This window comes from Natator depressus, chromosome 8 (assembly GCF_965152275.1).
Source record: "Natator depressus isolate rNatDep1 chromosome 8, rNatDep2.hap1, whole genome shotgun sequence".
In the NCBI taxonomy this organism is placed as follows: Eukaryota; Metazoa; Chordata; order Testudines; family Cheloniidae; genus Natator; species Natator depressus.
This window is the reverse complement of record NC_134241.1, coordinates 78,027,396-78,050,289: the sequence shown is the minus strand read 5'-3', so window position 1 is coordinate 78,050,289 and position 22,894 is coordinate 78,027,396. Positions and strand designations below refer to the sequence as shown.

The 22,894-nt window shown below is 42.2% G+C and overlaps 1 protein-coding gene and 1 long non-coding RNA gene across 2 annotated transcripts in view; both read right to left on the bottom strand.

Moving 5' to 3' along the window:
- Positions 1-939: 939 nt before the first annotated feature.
- On the bottom strand, positions 940-6,693 carry LOC141992397 (uncharacterized). The gene is made up of 3 exons (XR_012640588.1): positions 6,253-6,693; positions 5,269-5,369; positions 940-959 (listed from the first exon to the last, which is right to left on the bottom strand). It is a non-coding gene; the product is annotated as an uncharacterized LOC141992397 (long non-coding RNA).
- A 6,176-nt stretch (positions 6,694-12,869) lies between these two features.
- The window catches only part of LPAR3 (lysophosphatidic acid receptor 3), a 37,498-nt gene continuing 27,473 nt past the window's right edge, over positions 12,870-22,894 (bottom strand). Inside the window, exon 3 of the mRNA XM_074962249.1 lies at positions 12,870-15,693. Coding sequence (XP_074818350.1) covers positions 15,362-15,693 — 332 coding nt within the window. The 3' untranslated portion in view covers positions 12,870-15,361. The remainder of the gene's footprint in view (positions 15,694-22,894) is intronic.

Sequence of the window (22,894 nt, the reverse complement as noted above, 5' to 3'; positions counted from 1 at the left end):
TTTCACAGCCTGTGTGGTAACTGCTGGCTTTTTAATGGTGACTACTACATTGTTTCTTTGGTTTCATGACCTACTGGCAAGTAGGTAGCAAGGGTACTGAGGCCATAAAACTTTGCTAATGGGTGTGTAAATGAGATAGTGGCATTACTCTATAAAACACATTCATACTTTTAAGTGGATGTTTACTCCCCTTAATTTTTACAGGATGTTTAAACTAAAGACACACAAGCTGTTGCTCTGGCTCAGAAGTTATTTTATTTTTAATTAAATATCTGTGCTATTTTACAAAAACATATACCAAGGACTAAGGTACCTAAATACCATTAAAAATCTGCCTTTGACACTGCATTTTTCTAACACCCACTTGCAGCCAGAGCTTGTCAGAAAGTACCCAGAACCCATTTCAAACTCTTGGACCACCACCGCTATACTGTAAGTAAAAACACCTGAACGCACACCATGTTGCAGAGTGGGTAGGACTTCTGCTTGTGACATGACAAAGGGCTGCTGAGGATACTATTAACATGATGTGACAAGCAGAGGTTCCGGCTTCAGGTAGGAAGAGTTTGCCACAGAGAGTGAGCCAAATGTTGCTTGTAGTTCCATTCATGTGACTACACAGAGGTATAACTGAGAGCGGGACTGGGTACACTGCCTTTATTAAGGGTTGCAAAAATATATATTCACCCAGTTTCCTCTCCACACATGCCCTCTTACCCTCTCTTGTTTCACCTGCTGTCAGTTAACATCTCATTTATAGTGGCTTTAACTTACCACTGCACTGTAGTTCTATGTTAAGGCAGGAGGAGAAATGAGCAGCTGGAGATTACAGGCTCTCATGACACGGGCCCAGTCTTGTATTCACATCACATATGGAACTCCCTCTGAAATGAATCGGTTGCACTTGTGTACAGAAGCACGGCAGAGTAGAACCCGAAATCCTGTTTCCATGCAAATGTCTCTAGGAAAAGAAGAAAAGAACATGCAAGACAGACCGGCAGAACCATTTTTAAACTGAATGTTTTTCAAGTTCTCCTTGGGACCATCAGTGGTTCATTAACTATCGTCGTGAATGCAAAAGTGGCACAAACCTGCAACTGCCCGCCCAAACAAGCGTAATCATTTTTAAATTAGTAGAATAAATGCTGTGACCTGCGATTTATCATATTTTGCGTTGTTTTCAGGGCTAATCTGGTTTGCCAGATCACAAGGTTTTAGACTGGTTTGTGAAAGACTACCAACAACCACACCTCCCCCATTAAAGGCTTCTGTTGCCCCTTCCTTTGGCAGCTCTCAAAGAGGAGAGGTGCTGTGAAAAGGGGCCCATAAAGACAAACATCTGCCCACCTCGTGAAAACTCTATGGTGATTGATTCTACATTGGAAAGATGCCATTCCAAATGCTGCAATGTGCATGAAAGAGCAGCAGGGGGCAACATACACCCTCAATGCTGGGCCTGCACTGGGTATCTGAATAAACAATGCTGGCTCCTGGCCTTAGAAAAGGCAGCGGCTCCATCTGAAAGATGCTCACTGAAGTGGGGCTGTGGGAACCATAATGTACTCAGTGTACTGTAAAGAGAACATTCTGTGTTAGCATTATTGGCAAAGGAAGGCAAGTCCCACTGGCCTCCCCTGAGTGAGCACATACTTCTCCGCTCCCTCACAGTTCTCACCTCCTCAAGTGCTCTAAATTTCGTTTCCTAACAGGCAAGAAACTAACCATTGCTATTAATTTCTATGATCTTTTGGCCTGCCTTAAGGGTATAGCATTGAGAATTAAAAAGTTTGTACCATTTTAGGTCGATGATAACATCTGAAAAACAAGCAAACAAACAAAAAACACCCTAACAATTGCAATTTTATTCTGTACTTGTTTATTCAAGCTAGAGAGGCAGAGGGCCTCTGCAATCCTCCTGGAGTCTATAGGGTTCCACAGCCATCTTCAAGCCCCACAATGTTGTAGCTGCCTGCTTGCTTTCTAGCTGAGGGATACTGGAGTGGGTGGGCTACCTTCACATCTCACCATCAACCGTCTCTAATTGACTGGAGAGGTCCCTGTTGAGGCTCAAATAAGCACACTGCTTTCACCTTCAGTCATATTCCTGAAACATGCATTTGCCCAACTAAGTCTGGCAACTGCACATGTAACTATCTCATTTGCACCTACAAATGCTGCTGTAGGTGATCCATACAAATGCTGGTTTTTTAGGGACAAAAATTTGCCCCACAAAATTTGTGCCAGCAAGTTAGAAAGCCATTTTGAAAATTAGACCTGTAATTTGTAAATTGATTTGGAATCCTATGGGATAAAAGAATTGTATTAAGGGCAGATATAATTGTTATTATGAAACAATCACTGTACTTAAAACTATTAGTGTCACCTTATAATCAGAATAAGTTTCTCCAGAGTTGTAATATTTTAGTGTGCAATTTCCCTCACACTTTTAGACATACAGTACTGGCAAAAATTGCAAAATTAGGAAGGCATAACCCCAAGAACAAGTGCTTTCCAAGAGACCAAAAGCAGTGAACAGAAACAATATTTCTGTCTCTTTACAATGTGATCAATCATTTACTTCGGTTTAATGAACAAGTTATTCCTTAGACTAAAAGCAATAAAGTAGAAGTCAAATATTCAGGGACAGCTCCTCAGCAGGTATAAATTGTCATAGCTCCATTGACTTCAGTTAGGTTATGTCCATACCGGCGCTTTTGTTGGTAAAACTTGTGTCAGTCAGAGGTGTGAAAAAACACACACCAGACCGACAAAAGCGCTGGTGTGGACAGCGCTATGTCAGCAGGAGACGCTGTTCCACAGACACAGCTACTGTTGCTCATTAGGGGTGGTTTAATTATGCCAGCGGGAGAGCTCTCTCCCGCCAGCCTAGAGTGGCTACAGGGGAGACCTTACAGCGGCGCAGCTGCAGCAGTACAGCTGTGTCACTGTACGGTCTGTAGTGTAGACACAGAAGCTATGACAATTTACACCAGCTGAGGAGCTGCCCTCAGTACAGTCTTTTAGGACCCATTCCACAGTTATCTCATCTCCTGAGCTCAATGTAGATCAAATATAGCCCTGATGAAAGCAAGCCCAGCATAACCGAAGGCAATGGAGTTGCATCTGCTCTGCCAGGGCTGAATTTAGGTAAATTCCTCTCTCCAATAACTTTCATAGTGAGTTGAAAGGATTGTTATGTGCCCAAGCCTGTGCAATCAGCTGGAAACTAGAGAGCTGAGCTGGAAGGACCTAGTGAAGTGATATCAATAATATACTCCTTAGAAATGCACGGTACATCTGTGCACTGTATCACTTCAATTGTTCTATAATGTCATACCAAACCTAAGATGATCACTAGTGAAATACAATTAATTAAATAACTATCTTTATTAATTAAACACCCAGCCTCAAGAAAGTTTTCATAATGACCCAACTAGTATAAACAGGGTTTTATTTAATTTTCTCATTTCAATGTGTATTATTGGTAGTATAATTAAGGATTGATATTTTTGCCATAAAATTACTACAAACAATGCTGTGAGCATTTCCTGGTCCATTAGTTATATTTACCATTTATTTTTTGAAAAGATATAAAGTTTCACCAAAGTTCTGAAGGTTTTTATAATATATACATTGTTCACAGAATCTAAGAAACCAGCAATAACCAATTATGAATATAAGATTATAACATTATATAAATATAACTTATCTGGTATGTTTATAAAATGAACAGAGACTGGGTTATATTTGTCCTGGGTGTAATTCTACTGAAGTCAATGGAGTTACCTCAAGGATGGATTTGGCATAATCTGTACTTTTTATTTCTTATGAAACAGGCTCTTCATAGGTGATGCATTTGCTGAGATTTGGACAAAAATCTCAGGCCAGATTTACACAGGGAATATATATATATTTGGGTTTTATGCCTAAACAAGAGCCATGCTACTGTTTATATGAGGAATGAGCAAATCATTGAATTTACAAATACGGGAGTGCGTACTGTTTCCTTATTCTCCAGCAGTAAAAATACACAGCTGGCATGAACAGCAGCATTCCTCTGCTTGTATCCAAAGAAAGTTTTATTGTAACAAAAACTTTCCTTACCTTTATTGGTATCAGGTTTTATAACTTTGAATATTTTCTGTAATCAGACTAAGTTGGACTCATTTCACAGCTGCTACTGCTATCAGTCAGTGACGTTATTTGTTGTGGGAATCATAGTATTTAGTGGATGGAAAAGTGTATTAATCAGCCAGTATAGCTGAATGTAATACAATATTCACAATTAACATTTTGTATGTTGCAGTCCTGGTCTTTAAATCAAATTGGACTGACATAAGCACAGTTGTGTCAATCGACCTTCCCCAGTTACTAAAAGCCACAGCTTTCCCTTGACAGCTTCTACAGTGCACTTAGACATTGTCAGTACAAAAAGCTGAAGCACATTGAAAATAGACAATGCAAAATAAATTTAATTTTTATAAACAAACAGCACAGGGGCTACTTCACTGATTGCATTATTTGTTTAAACATTTTAAACCCCACATTTTGAGATGCAAATGAAGCTGCCGCTGAATTTTCAGTCTGCCATAGATAGATAACAGGGGAGTTGGTGTAAAATTTGTTGGAGCCCTCTGCATGGCAGTTAGAAATTACATGTGAATAATGATAGAGCACCATTGAAACCTAATCCACCTGAGAACCTCACAATGCTATTTTTAGCATCGCTTTTCACAACAGACCTGAATTTCAGGATTCTTCTATCTATGATATGTATGTGGCCCACACCAATGCAGTATCTGAGCACTGCTGTAACGGATTTAGCCTCACAACCCCCCTGTAACGTAGGAAGTGCTACTCTCTCTGTTCATTTTACAATGGAGAAGGAAGGTACACAGAAAGTGACTTGCCCTAGGTCATGGAAGTCTGGGGTTGAGCATGGAATTGAAGCTGCATCTTCCAAGTTCCATACTATCCCCCTAGGCCATTGCACTGTCCTTCCTATTTGCTAGTGCAGCTGTACATATTCACAGTATGAGTGCACACTCATGATGAAATGAAAAAGATCTCTTTCAAATCATTTACTGGGACCTAATCATTCCATCAGATGAAACATTTTCCTGCAGAAGACCTGCTATCATTCCTATCACATGGCAAAGCAATTGAAAGATATCCCTCTCGCAAGCATTTTTCTCAATTGCCTGTTGAAAAATCCATGAGGTTTTCAAGTAACAAGGCATGTGTGATAGAAATTTAATTTAAAAATACCTTTGATGCTGAGGACAATCATTTGCACCTCATGCACTCTGCATCTGTCCAATTCTAAATACATGCAACGAAAGACATCACCCCACATGAACTAAGACAACCTGAAAGAAGTGAGTAAGATAAGGTTTACAACAGTAGGTAGGAAAAAAACATACCACAATACCAATAACTTGCCTGCTGCTGTATTCCATGAGTACCCAAAACTGTAAGATCTGGGTGCTTAAATAATGCATAATATAGCCAAAATATACACTTTTAGAAATACTGTGTGTTGATAACTAACCACAGCAAAAAGATTTAAAAGAACCAGATAAATAAAGATTGGCCAATATCTATAATACATAGTATGGAAAGAAATTTGGAGGGGACATACAGCCCGGCCTTATCTAATAGCCTTGGTAATTTAGTCTTTGTATTGCAATATGATAAGTTAACTCATAGTTGAGCAGGTGCATTCAACTGATCTAAATTCTAGATCAGATCTTGCAGTTTTTTAGGCTGGCAAGTTCCTGAGATTTCACTGGCATCTCACATATACTGTGTTTGAGATTACACCATTTTGCTACCATGCACATCGGTTCACCTCGCCCTCTTCAGGCTAACCGGAGTTGACAGACAAATGCACACCCCTCTGTCCACTTATACCACCTCTTGTTACAGGGTGTTTTTGGAGTTTACTGTTCCATATTTATAAGAGAACAAATCACAAGAAAAGTGTTTTCTTCCAGCCAAATGCAAAGATCACATAACCTGAATTACTTATTGAATTAGCATTGCTTGTGTCATCTTTTAGCATGTTGATACAAGTGCATGCTGGATCCTGTCTGCCTTTTCAAATAACAGCTCATTCAGTCTTCTTTGTGAAACTAATGAATCAACCGGCCTCCAGGGCAATTCCTGATTAAGACTACTGCTGCCAATTGTACCAAATCAATGGACAGCAGCCCACACAAAATTATTCTAGCAAATCATAGTAACACTCACCATGAGTGCTGAGGAGCATGACTGGCTGTTCACATAGACTACACTGTGTTGTTTCTTCTGTGACATCCTCTTCTAGTCAAAAAACAGTTTTCCTCTTCCCGAAATCTTTTTGCTACACTTGTCTTGTTCGCTGAAAATTGCTTTCATGTTAGAATATGAAGTGCAAGTTGACGGGAGGGAAGATTGTCCAGTGGTTAGCGTGCCACAAACTTCTTTGGTGGAGTCTCATAGTCTGTCTGACTCACTTCCCCCATCAGATTAAAAAAAATTGAAAGATCACTTTTTCCCTACCGCACAGCAGGGCTTAATTTGTGCCAGGGCTTGCCAGAGCTGAGCCCCAGCACCTCTAGGCTTGGCAGTTCCTAGCCCCAACACCTCTGGGCTTGCCGCATCAGTTATGAAAGTAAAAAATATTGCTTGAGCCCCAGCATCTTTTTCATTACAAATGAAGCCCTGCTTCACAGGGGCGTTGTGCAGATTGTGAGGCACTCAGATACTGCAATAATGGGGGGCCACAGAAGCATGTTAGATAGAAGTTCATCTTAATATAGATATTTATCCAGCTATCTGTCTTAGAGGTTTCTATAGCACCCATCACCATGGTATCCAAGCATTTTTATTACAGAACCTGCATTTAATTGAGGTGGAACTGCTGTTTCTAAGCCCAGCAGCTGAAAGGGTCCACGACCAAGAGGTTTGAATGTCCAATTCCCATTAAAATTAAGTGGGTTTAAAAATCAAGCCATCATTCATTCAATAAACTTAATAGCAAAATGTGCTTGAAAGGCAAACATAGTCAGAATGTGCTGGTAACAAAAGTTAATACAATGAATCTAAAACCTGTTCTATGATTCATTATATCTTTGTAGGGTTTGTTCATCGTAGCCAAATCACTGCCCTCTGCTCATTCAAATCCCTTCTGCTATGTCACATCACCTATAAGTGAGTTAACAGGCATGTGTGCACACACACACAAGTTCCTAGGAACACATATACAAACCCCACAAGATGTGCATATACCTACGAGCAACCACGTGATCTTATTTTCATAACCCTTGTCCTGCTTAACCTATTCTTCCCCCTTTGTTTTTTTGATTACACTCAACCATCATGGCAGGGCTAAACTTAGATCATGAGTTCTGACACTTGCCTTCTGCTTGTTCTGTAAAGAGCCTAATGCCCTTTTGAGCACCACCAGATAAATAATAATAATATGATGCTGATGATGTTCATATCAAAGCAAACAGAAGGAACTGAAGTATAAAGCTCAACTTCTTGGATTCTTTTTAAATTCTATTTGCAATAATGTGAGACAAACATGGATGTTACCAAGACACTTGTATTTCTCTTTTCCTCTCCATTCAGACCATATGCAGAGGGAAAGGAGTTAGCGTACAGGGAGTGAAGATGAACCAAGCTTGGAGACAGTTCTCTCTCCTTTTCCATGAAGTCCTTGCCTACTTCGGTAGCACTTAAAAAACCAAACCAAAAAATGAAAAAACACCCAATATAAATTATTTATATAGGCTGAACCTGAAACCTTGTTTGACCATTCTGAGACCCCGGACCTATAGTTTGACTGCACAGATCAATTTGCAGGATCGGGGGCCTATATTTGGAAAAGAATATCGTCAAGGTATTTTTCCTATTTATTTTATCTAAAAGAAAAATCCCCCACTATCAAGGATGCTGGAAGTATGGCAGCATGTCCTGGCTTGAAGAGATTTCCATCATATACAGGGTTTATGGTTTTGTTCACTGGCTTTCAGCACCCCCGTTATACAAATTGTTCCAACGCCACTGCCTGCTATTATTGTAATTATTCTTACCTTTGGAAAGCCTGAGACTGAAATGTTTGCTTCCCCATTTTCATTTCCCTTTGTGGTTTGTAAAATTGTAGGGTTGCTATCAAGACCTGTACTGCTGGCATTTTTTTGTTGTTGTTGTTTAAAGAAAAGCAAAGTTTAAACTGTGTTTCAAAGAGCAAAACAAAGCACAAAGAATTACCTAGATTGTACAAAAAGATTATAAAGAGAGGGGAAAAACAAAGCAAAGTAAGTCAAAATTTGGGCTTTACCCTCCCTTGTGAGTTTTCATTTATGGGCCCAATCCTGCTCTGACCAAAGTCAATGCAAGGGTTCTGAGATGGATTTCAGTGGGAGCAAAATTAGATCCTAAATGATTGCTTCTCTGTGTCCTGAGTTAGTAAACTATTTAAAGTAGGGTTTCCATGTCCACCTGAAACATTCTGAAACTGGCTGATTCCCAAAGCCCTGACCTTACAAACACTTACACCCATGTAAGTTTATTTACCTGAGTAGGCTTATTGAAGTCAACGGGACTACTCACAAGAATAAAATTAAGTGTGTGTCTAAGCATTCACAAGATGAAGGCCTATGTGCCCTTTACCCTACTGAGGACAAAAACTAAATATTTGTGATTACATTAATTCATTTATATCTTGTGGAATAATGATAAGCTAACACAGAGTGCATTGCAAATTAACATTCATAACAACTGATGTGTTAATCAGAATTGGAATAGAATCACTCAGCATTCATTACATTTTCATCTGTGGCGGTCAGTCCCTTCAACTCCTGTATATTCTGACACCATCCATTCAAATGAATGTACCACTGTTGCAGAGGTTTGTCAAGGGACAAAGCTGATGAAAGTCTACAATCAATACTTTTTTACAAATATAACCAGAAGTTGGAGGTAAAATGAGCTTCACATTACTGTAAGAGTTTATAATATTTTGGAGAATCTTAATGAGTAGGGCCACAAGCTAAAAGACTTAATTTTAAGTGGTAAAATATGATGTAAGAAGTACTATATTTGATCAGACCAGTTAGCGACCTTGTCCAATATCCCGTTCCTTACGTTTACCCGTACAAGATACGTCAGAAGGAGAAATAAACCCTGTAATGGACAATTATAGAATAATCAACCCAGAAAGCCCATGTTTCTTAACCCCAAGCAATCAGTAGCTGTTTTATGCCCCAAAGCATGACGGTTGATCTCCCTTATACATTTTGTTAAATAAATATAAATATTACAGAAAAGGCGATTTCAGGGAAGACGTTATGATTATTTAGCCAGTCCCATAGATGTGTAGAGAACCTTTGCAGCAATATAAGACCAAGGCCCAGATCCTCAAAGGAGGTTATAAGTTAAATTAGACATAAAAGATAGTGAGGAGCAATGACAGACGATGGCAATAACCAATTAACATGGGTTTATTTTGTGTATTATTGTGGAGTATGTATGTGATGATTTTCCTATCAGGTCACGAGGGAGAGCAGAAGGAAATGCACAAATGTGGAAGTTGGTGGTGGAAAGTCGATTTTAAGAGCCCTTTAAGTTGACGGAACGGCATTGGTTGTGTGGACGCATTCGTTTTAAAATCAACCTAATGCAGCTAAATTCAACCTAGCCCCTTAGCGTAGACCAGGCCCTAGATTTTTTTAAAAGATATCAGTGAAAATCATGGCCATATAGACTTGATATGGGAACTAGCCAGAATATACCGGGCCTGCCCTCAAGCAGGCTGCAGAGCTACAGTCCCATTCCTTCCATGGCCAGTGATAGGCTGGAATAGCAGTGGCTTCCCCAACTTATTTTTTCCTGACAACACATCAGTGGGAGAAAGAAAGAAAACCAAGACTGACTTGCTAAGATCACACAGGAAGTCTGTGGCAAAGCAGGGACTCAAACATAAGTCTCCCAAATTTGTCCCCTATCCACTGGCTTATCCTCTCTCTTACTACATAGCCTCTATCGTTTATAGCCTACATCTAATGACAAATAAATATTGAGTGAGACATTTCATATAGCATTCTGCTCCTTCTCCTAGCCACTGGATCTGTGGAAATGGGTTCTTACAGCTGCTCCTCCCGTTGTTTCCCAGATTGGACCTCCTGATGCACAGGAAACGTAGAGGGCCACCCGCGCATTGTCACTCTGCCTGTGCCTTCCCCTGACCCACATGAATGTGTATCATGGGGCTTCCATGGCATGGAGGTTCATCCACGGGCCTTCCCCAAAAGAGTGAATTTCACCCTGTAAGGAGGTAGAACACTGCTGGCATACACATTTAAGGGCACACACTTAATGTTGATAAGACCCTGCACTATCAACCAATATTCTGATCGCTTCAGGGAAATCATTGACATTCCAGTGGGGAAAACATTTGCAGAACTTATCATTCCAAAGGTTCCTCTTAATTAAATATAGAGACTGCTTTAATACATGGTCCTTAGGGCAAATTTTACTGACCTGCTGCTGTATTTGTGGAGCTAAATAGAACAAGACAGCTTCTGAATGAACCACCTCAATGTTAAATAGTAGAGTATAGAAAACACTTTACAGTTTGTAGAGAAGAACCCACAAGGAATACCAAGAAATTAGTATTTGATCCCTGACTTCTCTGAATTTCTTTCCTTGCATTTCAGCTTTACATTAAAAAAAAAAAAAAAAAAAAAAAGATAAAATCAGACTTCAGATGAATTCTCATCTGAAATGCTCAGAAATATCCTTTCCACCAGAGGTCAGCATCTTAGTGTACCAGAAAGCTGTAGTGCTTGTTTGATTTTGAAAGTAAATGTTAATAGTTATCAATGGTTTGCTGTCAAACTGGGAGTGTATATCTCCTGGGATCCCCAGGGGCTCTTTCCTGGGTCCAGTACTATTAAATAGTTCCATTAATGATTTGTACAATGGAGTGGAGGGTATCCTTATAACATCTGTGGATGACACCAAGCTGGGAGAGGTTGCTAGCACTTTGGAAGACAGGATCATGACAACTTAGAGACTTGATCTGAAATCAACAAGATGTTTTATTGAATTTCAAGTGCAAAATATATTACTTAGGAAGGAAAACTCAAATACATAACTACAAAATAGGGAGTAACCGTCTAGGTGGTAGTACTGCTGACAAGGATCTGGGGATTATAGTGGATCACACATTGAATAGGACTCAAAAATGTAATGCAGAGCTCTTCCTCTGTGTAGCTCAAAAGCTTCTCTCTCTCACAAACTGAATTTGGTCGATTAAAAGATATTACACCTCATCCACCTTGTCTCCCACCCATATAATGCAGCTGTGAAAAAGGCTAATATTCTGGGGTGTATTAACAGGTGTCATTGTGACACTATCTCGGGGGAACACCTTGCTCCCCCATGTTCATCTTTATAATATGCTTGTGTGGTATCCAATGCAAAGTTTGTCATGTCAGGTGTCTTTGGAAGGCCCATGATGCACTGGGCATTGTTGCTATAGTAAAGTTATAGGTTGTAATTTCATGTACATAGTTATGAGGCTGAAAATGTGTCCTCATGGCTTAAAACAAGCCCAAGCAAAACTTTCCAGGAACAGAGGGGCAGTTCACACCTCATCAGGGCACGTATGGGACAAACCCAGCCCAGCCTCACAGGAACAAAGGACATTGGCCTAGGTAGCAACAAAGGATCTGTTGGACTCTCGAGTGAGTCACCACCCTTCTCTTGGACAGTTTGGGAACTGCCCCTCTGGAACAGGCTTCCAAGGGAGGTTGTGGAATCTCCAATGTTGGACATTTTTAAGAATAGGGGTTGGAGTTGGACACACCTGTCAGTGACAGTATAGGTGGTTTACTTGGTTCTGCCTCAGTGCAGGTGGCTGGACTTGATGACCTCTCAAGGTCTCTTCTAGTCCTACATTTCTGTGATTCCATGAATATGGAATAACCTCAGAGCTTGGACTATGGTGAAGCCCAGAAAGAAGGAAAGCAAAAGGGTATGGAGGACAAGTCTTCAATGGGACTAGAAGGTTTTGTATAATGTTAGTTTACTGTCCCAGGGAATCCAATGTAAATATTTTTCAAAGTAAAGAAGAGTAACAGAATAACTGCAGCCCTGTATGGGAAATGTAATGCTAAAATGGAGAGTACACCATACAACTGAGAGGACTGTTGATATTACAGTTTTCTCTTGGTTGGGAGAGTGGAAATACAGCCTTTGGCCTCCTTCCAATGAAGGTATTATTTATTATTTGCATTATGATAGCTCTTAGGGCTTGATCCTTCTTGGGAGTGCATTGTGCTAGATGCTGTACAAACATAAAATAAGACCGCTCCTTCCCCAGAGAGCTTGCAATCTACTCCTGCTTACCTAAAAAAGTGTCCAAATATGAAGGTTTTGAGGGCCAACTCCCATGTTCCCAATGGAAGAAGAGAGTTTCTTCAAAGAGGGTTTGCAAGAAGTGAGTCACCCAAAGTTAGACTATTTTTGAAAATCCTGGCCTAGAACTTTAAATATGTCCCTGATCAACACACAGGGATTTTCTGGGATTTAAATTGAATCCTTTTTAGGGCTGACCCAGCTATGATCGTAGACACTTCTGTTAATAAATATGATAATTCCACTGAAATAAAACATATAAATATTCCTTATGGTTATTCAGGGGTAGGAATTAATTTCCATTTTCCACTCTCATGTCAAGCTTTGACCAGTCTTCACTCTGAAGGAACTACAGGAATATAAAATATCAAGAGCAGTCATTTTTGCTATAGTAGGAAAGCTAACCAAGCATGAAACAAAATGCATACTTAATTTTAAAGAAGCATTTTATTTTGGGGTAGCTTTGTATATGAGCTTCAGCCTAGTATTATAAACCATGTGTAGAAAGTAAGTCTATAGGCATTAATATTTGCATCTCATGTCTTTATAGTGCCGTCACCTCTAAAAAAAATAAAATTAAAAAAAAAAAAAAACACCCACCACCAAACTACCAAACCACAGAAGTAGTCTTTGCACAAAAACTTTCATTACAATAGCAAAAATACAAGTGTAAACCTTTTCAGCGAGTTATATAAATACAATATTTATCTTGAAATGTTAGGAGCCATACCTACAACCCAGTAATAGGACTATCTAAGTGACTAAGAACTGCCCATACCACACAGGGTTTTTGGGATCTGGTCCTTATTTAATATAAAGAACTTTAATAGCTTACATATCTTTGTTACTATATCCTCTGATCCAAATTCTAGTCTCACTTCCACCAATACAACTCACGGATGTCAATGCATGGGTGGAATCAAAAGCAGACTCTGACCACATCCTGACCACAGGAGTACTGTGGAAAGGGATCTGGGGGTCATAGTGGATCACAAGATAAATATAAGTCAACAGTGTAATGCTGTTGCAAAAAAAGCAAACATTCTGGGATGTATTAGCAGGAGTACTGTAAGCAAGACACGAGAAGTAATTTTTCTGCTCTACTCCACGCTGAACGGGAGTATTGTGTCCAGTTCTGGGAAGATTGAAAAATTGGGTTTGTTTAGTGTGGAGAAGAGAAGAGTGGGGGGGGGGGGGGACACATGATAATAGTTTTTAAGTACCTAAAAGGTTGTTACAAGGAGAAGGGAGAAAAATTGTTCTTTTTAACCTCTGACAATAGGACAAGAAGCAATGGGCTTAAATTGCAGCAAGGGTGGTTTAGGTTGGACTTCAGGAAAAACTTTCTAACTGTCAAAGTGGTTAAGCACTGGAATAAATTGCCTAGGGAAGTTGTGGAATCTCCATCATTGGGGATTTTTAAGAGCAGGCTGGACAAACACCTGTCAGGGATGGTCTAGATAATACTTAGTCCTGCCTTGAGTGCAGGGGACTGGACTAGATGACTAGGTCCCTTCCAGTTCTAGGATTCTATGATTAATAGGTTACATTATCTTTCAACATTACATCATCTGCTATGGAATTTGTTCTCTGAAGGCACTCGGATTTTGATTGAGCTGCTTAAGATTCTTTGGGCCTGATTTTCTGTAGTGCTGAGCACCCACAGCTCCATTGACCTTAAAAGGAATTCCGGGGCTCGGTACTTCTGAAACTCAGGCCGAAGGGGCTTCAAAAGTTGGGCTCCCAAACACTGAGACATGCAAAAATTAGGGACCATTTCTGAAATAGTTGCCCTAGAACTTTAAATATGTTCCTGATCTAAATTCAATCCACAGGTAATACAGCCACTTTTAAAAACACAAAGAATGGAAGTTATTCCACACATTAAATTTGATTAGTCACAGATTAAAAATGAGAATTTGTTATTAAAGTCTTCATTATCTGCAGTCTCATCGCCTCTCCCTCAAGATCCTCGGCTCTAAATCAGAGGATTAAATCTGGTCCAGTCTGATTTTTATACAGTGTGTGAGAGATCCATTCATATTCTGGCTTGTATTGCTCCAACACACTTGGCTTTTTTAAAAAAAACAGCAAGAATATAAATTCATTTGTATTAAACAGGCTTTGTTCATGGCATTTTTGTGTAAAAATTTGAAACTGAAATCTATTTTCAGTCACATTTCCCACCCAATCATGTCCAGAATTTACATGTAACGCATTGGCAAAGTGCATGTGATCCTGCCCTTTGGCCCAGATGTGGGGGAAAGGACTTATTACGTCCAGCTAGTGCAATCACTCCTGCCACTCAAGTAGTACTGGCTTGTGCTTTTGGTAGTGTTCTACCCCTGCCGACAACCCACGGTGGGGGTAGTTGCACATGCACACCATGGGTTGCTATTATAGACTTGCCCTTGACTGCCAAGTTGCTGGCATTAACTTGTTTTAAGGGAGTATCGAATTATTTGTGCTGAAGTGTGGGGAGGGGTATGTATGAATTAGTATATACATTTTGTAAACAGAGGCAGCAAACAGGGCACATTTCTGGACTACCAGCCCCCAAAGTGTCCCCTTTAGATACATAAAAACTGATCAAATACATAACTTCAGACAGCCACAAATGCATTGTTTAGCAATTAATTCTTCCTGCAGGTGTCTAGCAAGGAGAGTTCCGTTATATTGTTTGTATTTTGTTTCCATGCATAGAAAGTCTCTCTCAACAAGTTTATTCCTCTTATGGGGAAAACAATCTCATGTACTTAAAAAAAAACAGCACAGAAAGTTTCTCTCTTCAATACAATGTATTTTCCCTTTGGGTAATTATTTACAAGGACTTCACGTAACACTGTGGAGTTTGGGCTTTGGAACAGAGTGAACATATTCAATGATCTCCGGTTACAAGCCACTCCCCTCCCACTCCATATCTCTTAGGAAAAGTATATCCCAGGTTAGCTCATGAGTTTCCTTTGTCACTGATAGTCCCTTGAATAATGCTGTCTTCAATATATTGACTGGTAGTATCTGTGCTCCTGCTGAGCACTGTTGAAGGAATCCTTGAAGATCGTCTCTCCTGGCTTTTATCATCAGAAGAGCAGCACATGATCCGTCTCATGGTGTTGGACATTTCATCATCTTTGTAAGAGTAAATGACTGGATTCATGACAGAGTTGAGCAAGGCCAGGAGAAGGAACCATCTTTTCACATGCTGAACCCCACAATGAGTGCAGTTCAGACCATCAAGCAGCAGAACCACCAACCCAGGGGTCCAACAGACAACAAATGCACCTAGAGAAAGAAAAAAAGAAAAAAAGGGTTCAGACATCAATAAATCCTGGCTTTGGGCACACAAGTATTTTTTCCCCTCCAAGAGCATCAGATTCATGAAGAACAATATACACCAAATTGTACAGGGAAAAATCACAACAACAAAAATTACGTCTATTAAAAATTTCCCTGGAAAGCACTGAAAATGTAATAGCATAGCATTTGAAAGATTACAGAAAGCATGAACTGGGATGCTAAGAGTCCACTGCCTCTTACAACAGGCAGTGAATGGCCCTTACAACACTGATTTGGCCGCTCTGACTAGAAGACACAAATGGGGCAAAGGATTCTTTGGCACAGACACAACTGAGTTGATGCAACTGGTGCTTTGGCAAGTAGAAGGAACTCCTCTGCTAATCACATCTCTACTCTGTATGCTAGAGGGAAAGAGACCACCATGCTACACCCCAAAGAGATGGCAAATCTACTGCCCGTTAAACAGACTACAACTGATTGTGTTTGCAAAGCATGCTGCTAATTTCATCCAGTAGAAAAGCACATACATTAAACATGCTCAGGTTCAAAATGGCCCAACTACCCCAGGCTGCCGTGCTTACAGTGCTTGTGGTGTAAGCGGTATTGAACCCCAGAACTTTTCTGGCACCCTGCCACACCATTCCATACTGGCAATTGTCTCTCCTCTCTCTTCACAGCCCACTCTATGATCTTGTGCTATGGGTGCCAAAGCTAAGGGCATATTTCCCTGCAGGATAGGTGCATGCCAAGTACCTCCCTCATCTCCCTACCTATCCTTCTCCACAGGACTCAGCACACAGGGGTAGAGGGGCCAGGGAGCGACTAAGCCAAGAGGGAGTTAGGGAAGAAATTTTGAGAAAGGGCTCCTGGGGGTAGAGTGGAGAGATGGGGGTTGCGAGGGGAGGAATTAAGACCTAAAGCGGGGGAAGGGAAAAACCAGAAGAGCTAGAAGAGATAAAGGGAAGTGAGAAATGTGCTGGCCAGGAGACAAAGGTCACCAGAAAGGGGACAAATCAGGAGTAGCAGAGGAAGAAATGCAAACAGACCCCTACATGGCGGGGGAGAGAGAGAGGAATGGGAGAATGGGAATTGGGAGAGAATTGGGAATGGGAAACTATATCAGAAAAGGGGAAAGGATGAGGAGTTATTTTATTGAAGGGAAAAAGGCAACAAAAGAAAGTGAATGTCAGAGCATTCACGCCAGGCATCTCCTCGGCAGCCAAAGTGACAGGACTGAGCGAGGAGTGAAGAAACCACACACCCAAACCCAATGCAATGGCCACCCTTCCTCTACCCAAATATGCAAAGCCAGTACAGGGGGGAGACACTACACAGAAAGGAGGAGAAAAGAAGAAAAGTGGAAACATCCAGGAAGGATGGAAAAGGGAGAGAAAGAGAAATGAAGATGTAAGACTTATTTACATCCCTACATGTTACTGCTATCCTTGTCAGAAGGGGCAGGAGAAAAAAAAAAGTCACACTTCTACAGGCGGAGGAGAATCTTCAGAGCGATTGTGGCATCAAACCAGCCATCTCCCTCCACCCCAACATTACACTGCCAGCTTGTCATTCTTTGCTTTCAAGCCTGAGGAAAAGCAGCCATGTGTACCATAATACTAACGTAGCACAAGCCACAATTGCTGCCTGACTTGCAAAAATAGAAAATTACAACTCTGCACAAGACACTTTGTGGATGACACAGTAAGGAAACTCTGCTTATGTATAAAGATATAGTTTCCCTTTTTTGGGCTTTAAAAATCAGCAAACAAATAAGAACTCTTTTAGCATTTATGCACGTCGATGTTGAAATGTTCTCCGGGTGGTCTTGGTATCCATTCAACAGCTCTGATATTAAAAAGGAGTCACCTTCATTTTCATAATACTGCTAGTTTTCCTAGATATAAACTGTGTGTGATTGGGTGGACTAAGCCCAAAGGCCCCCTGCTGGAGGCCTCAGGGTTCTGCCATACCCATCCCAGGAAAGAAGCAGTGGAGAGGTCCTCCAAGCAGGCTAGAATGGCTGCAGGGCAGGAGTTGGCAACGTGTCCATAAACAGACACAAATGTCTGTGGTAAAAATGTTTAGGTCCGTGGGGGTGCTCACCTTGGGCGGCTCCCCGTCCCTGCAGTTGCTAGCAGAGGCATGGCCAGGCGGCTCTGCAGGCAAGCTGCCTCCATCCCCACACCCTAGGTGCTGAAGCCACAGCTTCCAGCCCATTGGCCGGGAACTGTAGCCAATGGGAGCTGCGGGGGGTGGCGCCTGCAGACGGAGGCAGGAGCCCCCTCCTGCGTCCCGCCAATGTCCATCACTAAGTCAGGTAATTTTGTCAAGTGTCCATTGTGTAACATGGTGGTACTGACCCCTGCTGCAGGGAAAGCAGCCAATCAGGGCCCAAGAGGGCTATATAAAAGGAGCTTCAGACATGGACAGTCTGCTGGCAGGGACCATGGATGCCTGCAGAGCTGCCTGGCTGCGTGCACCTCCACCAGCAACAACAGGGACAGGGAGCCAGCCAAGCTGAGCTTCCCTGCAAGCAGCTCCCCATCCCTGCTGTTGCTGGTGGAGGCACGGCCAGGCGGCTCTGCACTCTGCCTCTATCCCCCCTCCCTGAGCTCTGACTCCTCAGCTCCCAGCCCATTGGCCAGGAACCATGGCCAATGGGAGCTGTGAGGGCGACGCCTGCGGACAGGGCAGCCTGCAGAGCCACCTGGCTGAGCTTCTGCATAGGAGCCGGAACCTGCTGCTGCTTCCAGGAGCTGCTTGAGGTAATCGCTGGACGGAGCCTGCACACACATACACCCTGTGCCCCAGCCTCCTGCTCCAGCCCTGATTCCCCTCCTGCCCTCCAAACCCCTTGGTCCCAGCCCGGAGCAACCTCCTACACCCCAAACCCCTCATCCCCAGCCCCACCTCAGAGCCTGCACCCCTAGCTGGAGCCCTCACACACCCCCACAACCCAACCCCCTGCTCCAGCCTGGAACCCCCTCCTGCACTCTGAACCCCTCATTTCTTGCCCCACCCCATAACCCCAACCACCTCCCACAGTCCAACCCCCTGCCTCAGCCCGGAGCCCCCTCCTGCGCCCCGCCAATGTCCATCACTAAGTCAGGTAATTTTGTCAAGTGTCCATTGTGCAACATGGTGGTACTGACCCCTGCTGCAGGGAAAGCAGCCAATCAGGGCCCAAGAGGGCTATATAAAAGGAGCTTCAGACATGGACAGTCTGCTGGCAGGGACCGGGGAGCAAGATGCTTCTGGCTGGCTGCTAGGACTTAGCCAAAGACAGTTTGCTAGCAGAGACCAGGGGAGCAATGAAGGAGCTCTTGTCTGGCTGCTACTGAGAAGGGAGTGAGCCCAGGGAGGGCCACAGGAAGATAGTGTCTCCAGGGAAGAAGCCCTGGGGATACGGCCCGATACCAGGGCTGGGACTACTTAAAGACTCAGCTCAGAGAGGGCTAGAGAAACACCACCAGAGGGGTACTGAGATAGACCCTAGTGGACTGTATACCCTGGAAGGGGGTTGTTCTGGTTCACATACAGATAGCGTGTGTGGCTCAGTCAGAGGGCTGAGTCACTGAAAGCCCGCCTGAGAACCACTGAAAGGGGTCTCCAGATCTAAAGAACACAGACACGCCCAACCAGAAGGGGGCAGTTGCGAGAGGTAGGTGCCAACCCCGTTACACTGTGTAAATACAACACTGAGGATGTAGTGCACAGTTCGTATCAAAGAACTGGGAAATGCAAGAGTTATGATTCTAACAGTAACATCAAAATACTGCATTGTACATACAATACACACACACACACACCCAACAAGCTACACAAAGTAGTACATGGCCTGATTTCAGAAATGACGAGCAGTCATCGCTCCCATTTTTTTCAAGGGAAACTCGGATTGCTCAGCACCTCTCAAGAGCAGGCCACAAGAACTAAGAAATGAATTCAAAAGCTTTAATAAGTGTTACAATTTATGAAAAACCATGCATGAAGTAAAAATGGTGTAATAGTTTTTAGGAAGTATTTTGCAATTCCCTAACCTGTCCTTCCACTGGAAACGACTTCCTAAAGTAAGGAAAGAAAATTCACCCACCAGAATTATATTCCTTTTTGGATAACATATCATGGAATGGAAAGATTAAAGGCTGGAGATTTAATAAAAGATGCATTTAACTCTACTGTAGCTTGAGTCTGGATTTTTGGGGCCCTAAATACCAATTTTATAGATTAATTTTGAATTAGTGGTCAGTAGCAGTTATTTGTGAATTCTGATGCTAGAGGGTTATGAGTAGAGCTCTAAGCAGGGTGTCCAGAGCTGTAGCTCAAAGCATTAATTCTGATAATCAACTTTGCAGCATGGATTATGGTTCAGAACGAGAATATTGCATAAATAGTTGTGGCACCAATTCTCACTGAGAGTACGCAGTGTAGAGGTTTATTGCACTGAGTCTTACCCAAAGCCCACTGATGTCAAAGGAAAGCCCCCTTTGACTTCAGTGGGCATTAGAATAGGCCCCAAATTAGGAAGAGACCACACTCTACATTGACATCAACAGTCATTGAATATTTCGGGGCCTCTAGGGTCTCAGCACAACTTTTTATTAAACATCAGGGGCTAAGGGAGGGTGCCAACTCTCCAGCTCCTTGCAAAGAAATAGTCTAGCACGTGAACCATCTCTGCATACAAGTGAAAACAGGGGAAGCAGTTTACCACATTATTTATACTTTACCATACTGGATAGTGCAGGATCCTGTCCTGCTTCCACTGACGTCAACGGGAGCAGGAGCAGGCCCCAAATTAGTGTATAAATGTGTTTTTAAAAAGTGTCAGCTAGTAATTTTGTGTAGACTAAACATATGACAAACTCTAGGAAATGCATCTACTTGCACAGACAACATTGTAAAGCATGTAATGGCAACCACTGGACATCAAAATATGTCCTCTGCAGAAATGTCTCTAGTATCTACTGTGTGATGTACGTACCCATCAGTTTCAGCCAGGTTCATACTCGGCATGCCTAAGCAGTGTCTCTGCTGCTGCCGCCCATACTACCATAGTCACACTGCTGTTTATACTTGCACTAGCTTGATGACAGCCATGTGCATGCAAGAAGGGGAATCACACCCCTAGCTCATAATGTAGACATAGCCTCACACAGCTAATGAAATAAAGGCTGTAGTGCAGAACATGGTAAGGAACACCATTACATTTACTGGTCAGCTTTTTCAAGGGATTGTCTTACTTTGGATCTACTGTCACCAAAATACATTTAGTCATGTGTACAAATAAGGTTAGTGTCACACCCTATCCTTAACATCACACACACAATGGGTTATAGTCCAAACTTGCTTCCTTTCTAGGATGTGCCTCTATTTTTACCTTATTCAACAAAGCTTTCAGGCAGGACTGTACTTAAACTGTAGCCTTGGCTCCCTCTTAATTTGTCTGTTCCTAGGATTTTCACCCTGCAGGAGCTCTTGTTACTCACTTTAGGTGACATGCCTCAGAGAAACTTTCAGCTTTTTAGACTTTTTAGTTGGACTTAAGAGAGCACGCTGGTCTGGATGGCAGGGTGAGTCAGAAGAATAGCTCTGCATCTCACATAGGTTATGCAAGACTAGGGCCATTTCTGCACTTACCAGGGATCGACGCTGCTGCGATCGATGCAGCGGGGGTCGATTTAGTGGGTCTAGCTCTCCAGTTGACTCGAACTCCACCAAAGCTAGAAGATTAAGGTAAGTCAACAGGAGAGCGTCTCCCGTCAACGCAGTGCAGTATATACACCGCAGTAAGTCGACCTAAGCTACATCGACTCCAGATATGTTATTCACATAGCTGGAGTAGCATAATTTAGGTTGACTTACTCTGGTAGTGTAGACAAGGGCAAACACCTGGTCACAATGTGCCGTTAATTGTGCTCCCAGGTCAATTTGGGGATTTTCCGCTAAGACAGTGAGTTTCCTGTATATTGCATCACTTCAGTTGCACTGAATTCCTGTACATCTGGAAGATCTGCATTTTTTATGCTTCTGCTGCGCCCTGCCATAAAGCTCTCCATATACTAGAACTGCCTTTCAGGACCTATGTTTAGGGCAAGGAAAAGGTGGTAGCTTTTTAAACGACTGCCTTAACCACATGTACACTTTTGGTTAAAATGATAGAAGTTATAAATTTTAATTTTAAATTTATTAGACTGAAAACCCTGAACCTCAAAGTAATGAATGTTTCTGCTGAAATACTGGTAAGCTAGGATGACCCACTGTGTGCATTCACCTGAACGAACTGAAAATCATGTATAGACTTGCATGGCAGTCATGCCCTTTCCTTTCAACATATGTATGTTTAGCTGGGATGATGCCATAAAAGGAATCAGTGCAAGATTAAACCTTTTTCGCAGACCTTCCACCTTCCAGTCTACATAAACCAGACACCTTTCAAAGTTCAGTAGGTCTGAGATAGAATCATGTCAGCTGCTCCTACCAAACTCCCCATACTGTATATCACCACTGAACACATCTACCTCAGTCACCTCAAATTATATCCAGTAATATTCCTCTTTCACAAGAGACAGGGTCAATTGCAAAAAAAATCTGGTGCCTTGAAGGTTTACAAATCTGGGCTTTCACATGAAACTCAAATACACACACTGAAAACACTCCTACAGCGTGTGACTCAGATGAAAAATGAATCTTTAAATCCTTAACCATTAAACAGTGAGCAGCTATAAGCAAATGTTATAAAAACACAAACTCTTCACAAGGCCCAAAAATATATTCTTTCCTCTTAAATGGAAAACGAGAGCCATGTCCTGCTATTGATTTACACATAGAGGGTGCAATGACTCTCTTGGTCAGGACCCAGGCACCAATCTGAGCTGTGGAGTGAAACTACTCACTGGAGAAGAGAACTGGAGTTTCCCACTTGGAGCATCTGCCTGTGTGGAAGATGTGAATGTAGCCCGAGAGACCTGTCTTTAAAGGACAAGTCTGTCTGCCCACGTCTGCCTGCCTGTGGGGTTTGGTCAGCCTGAGGGACAGCAGCCTGTGCTGATGTAGGAGTACAGATTAGGTGTCTAACTGAGCTGGGAGAGGAGCAGGAACTGGGATGGGGAGGGAAGCTCTTTTCCCATAAGCAGGAAGAGGGATAGGGACAAGTGCTAATGACCAATGTCAGAGTGGGGGCTGCAGG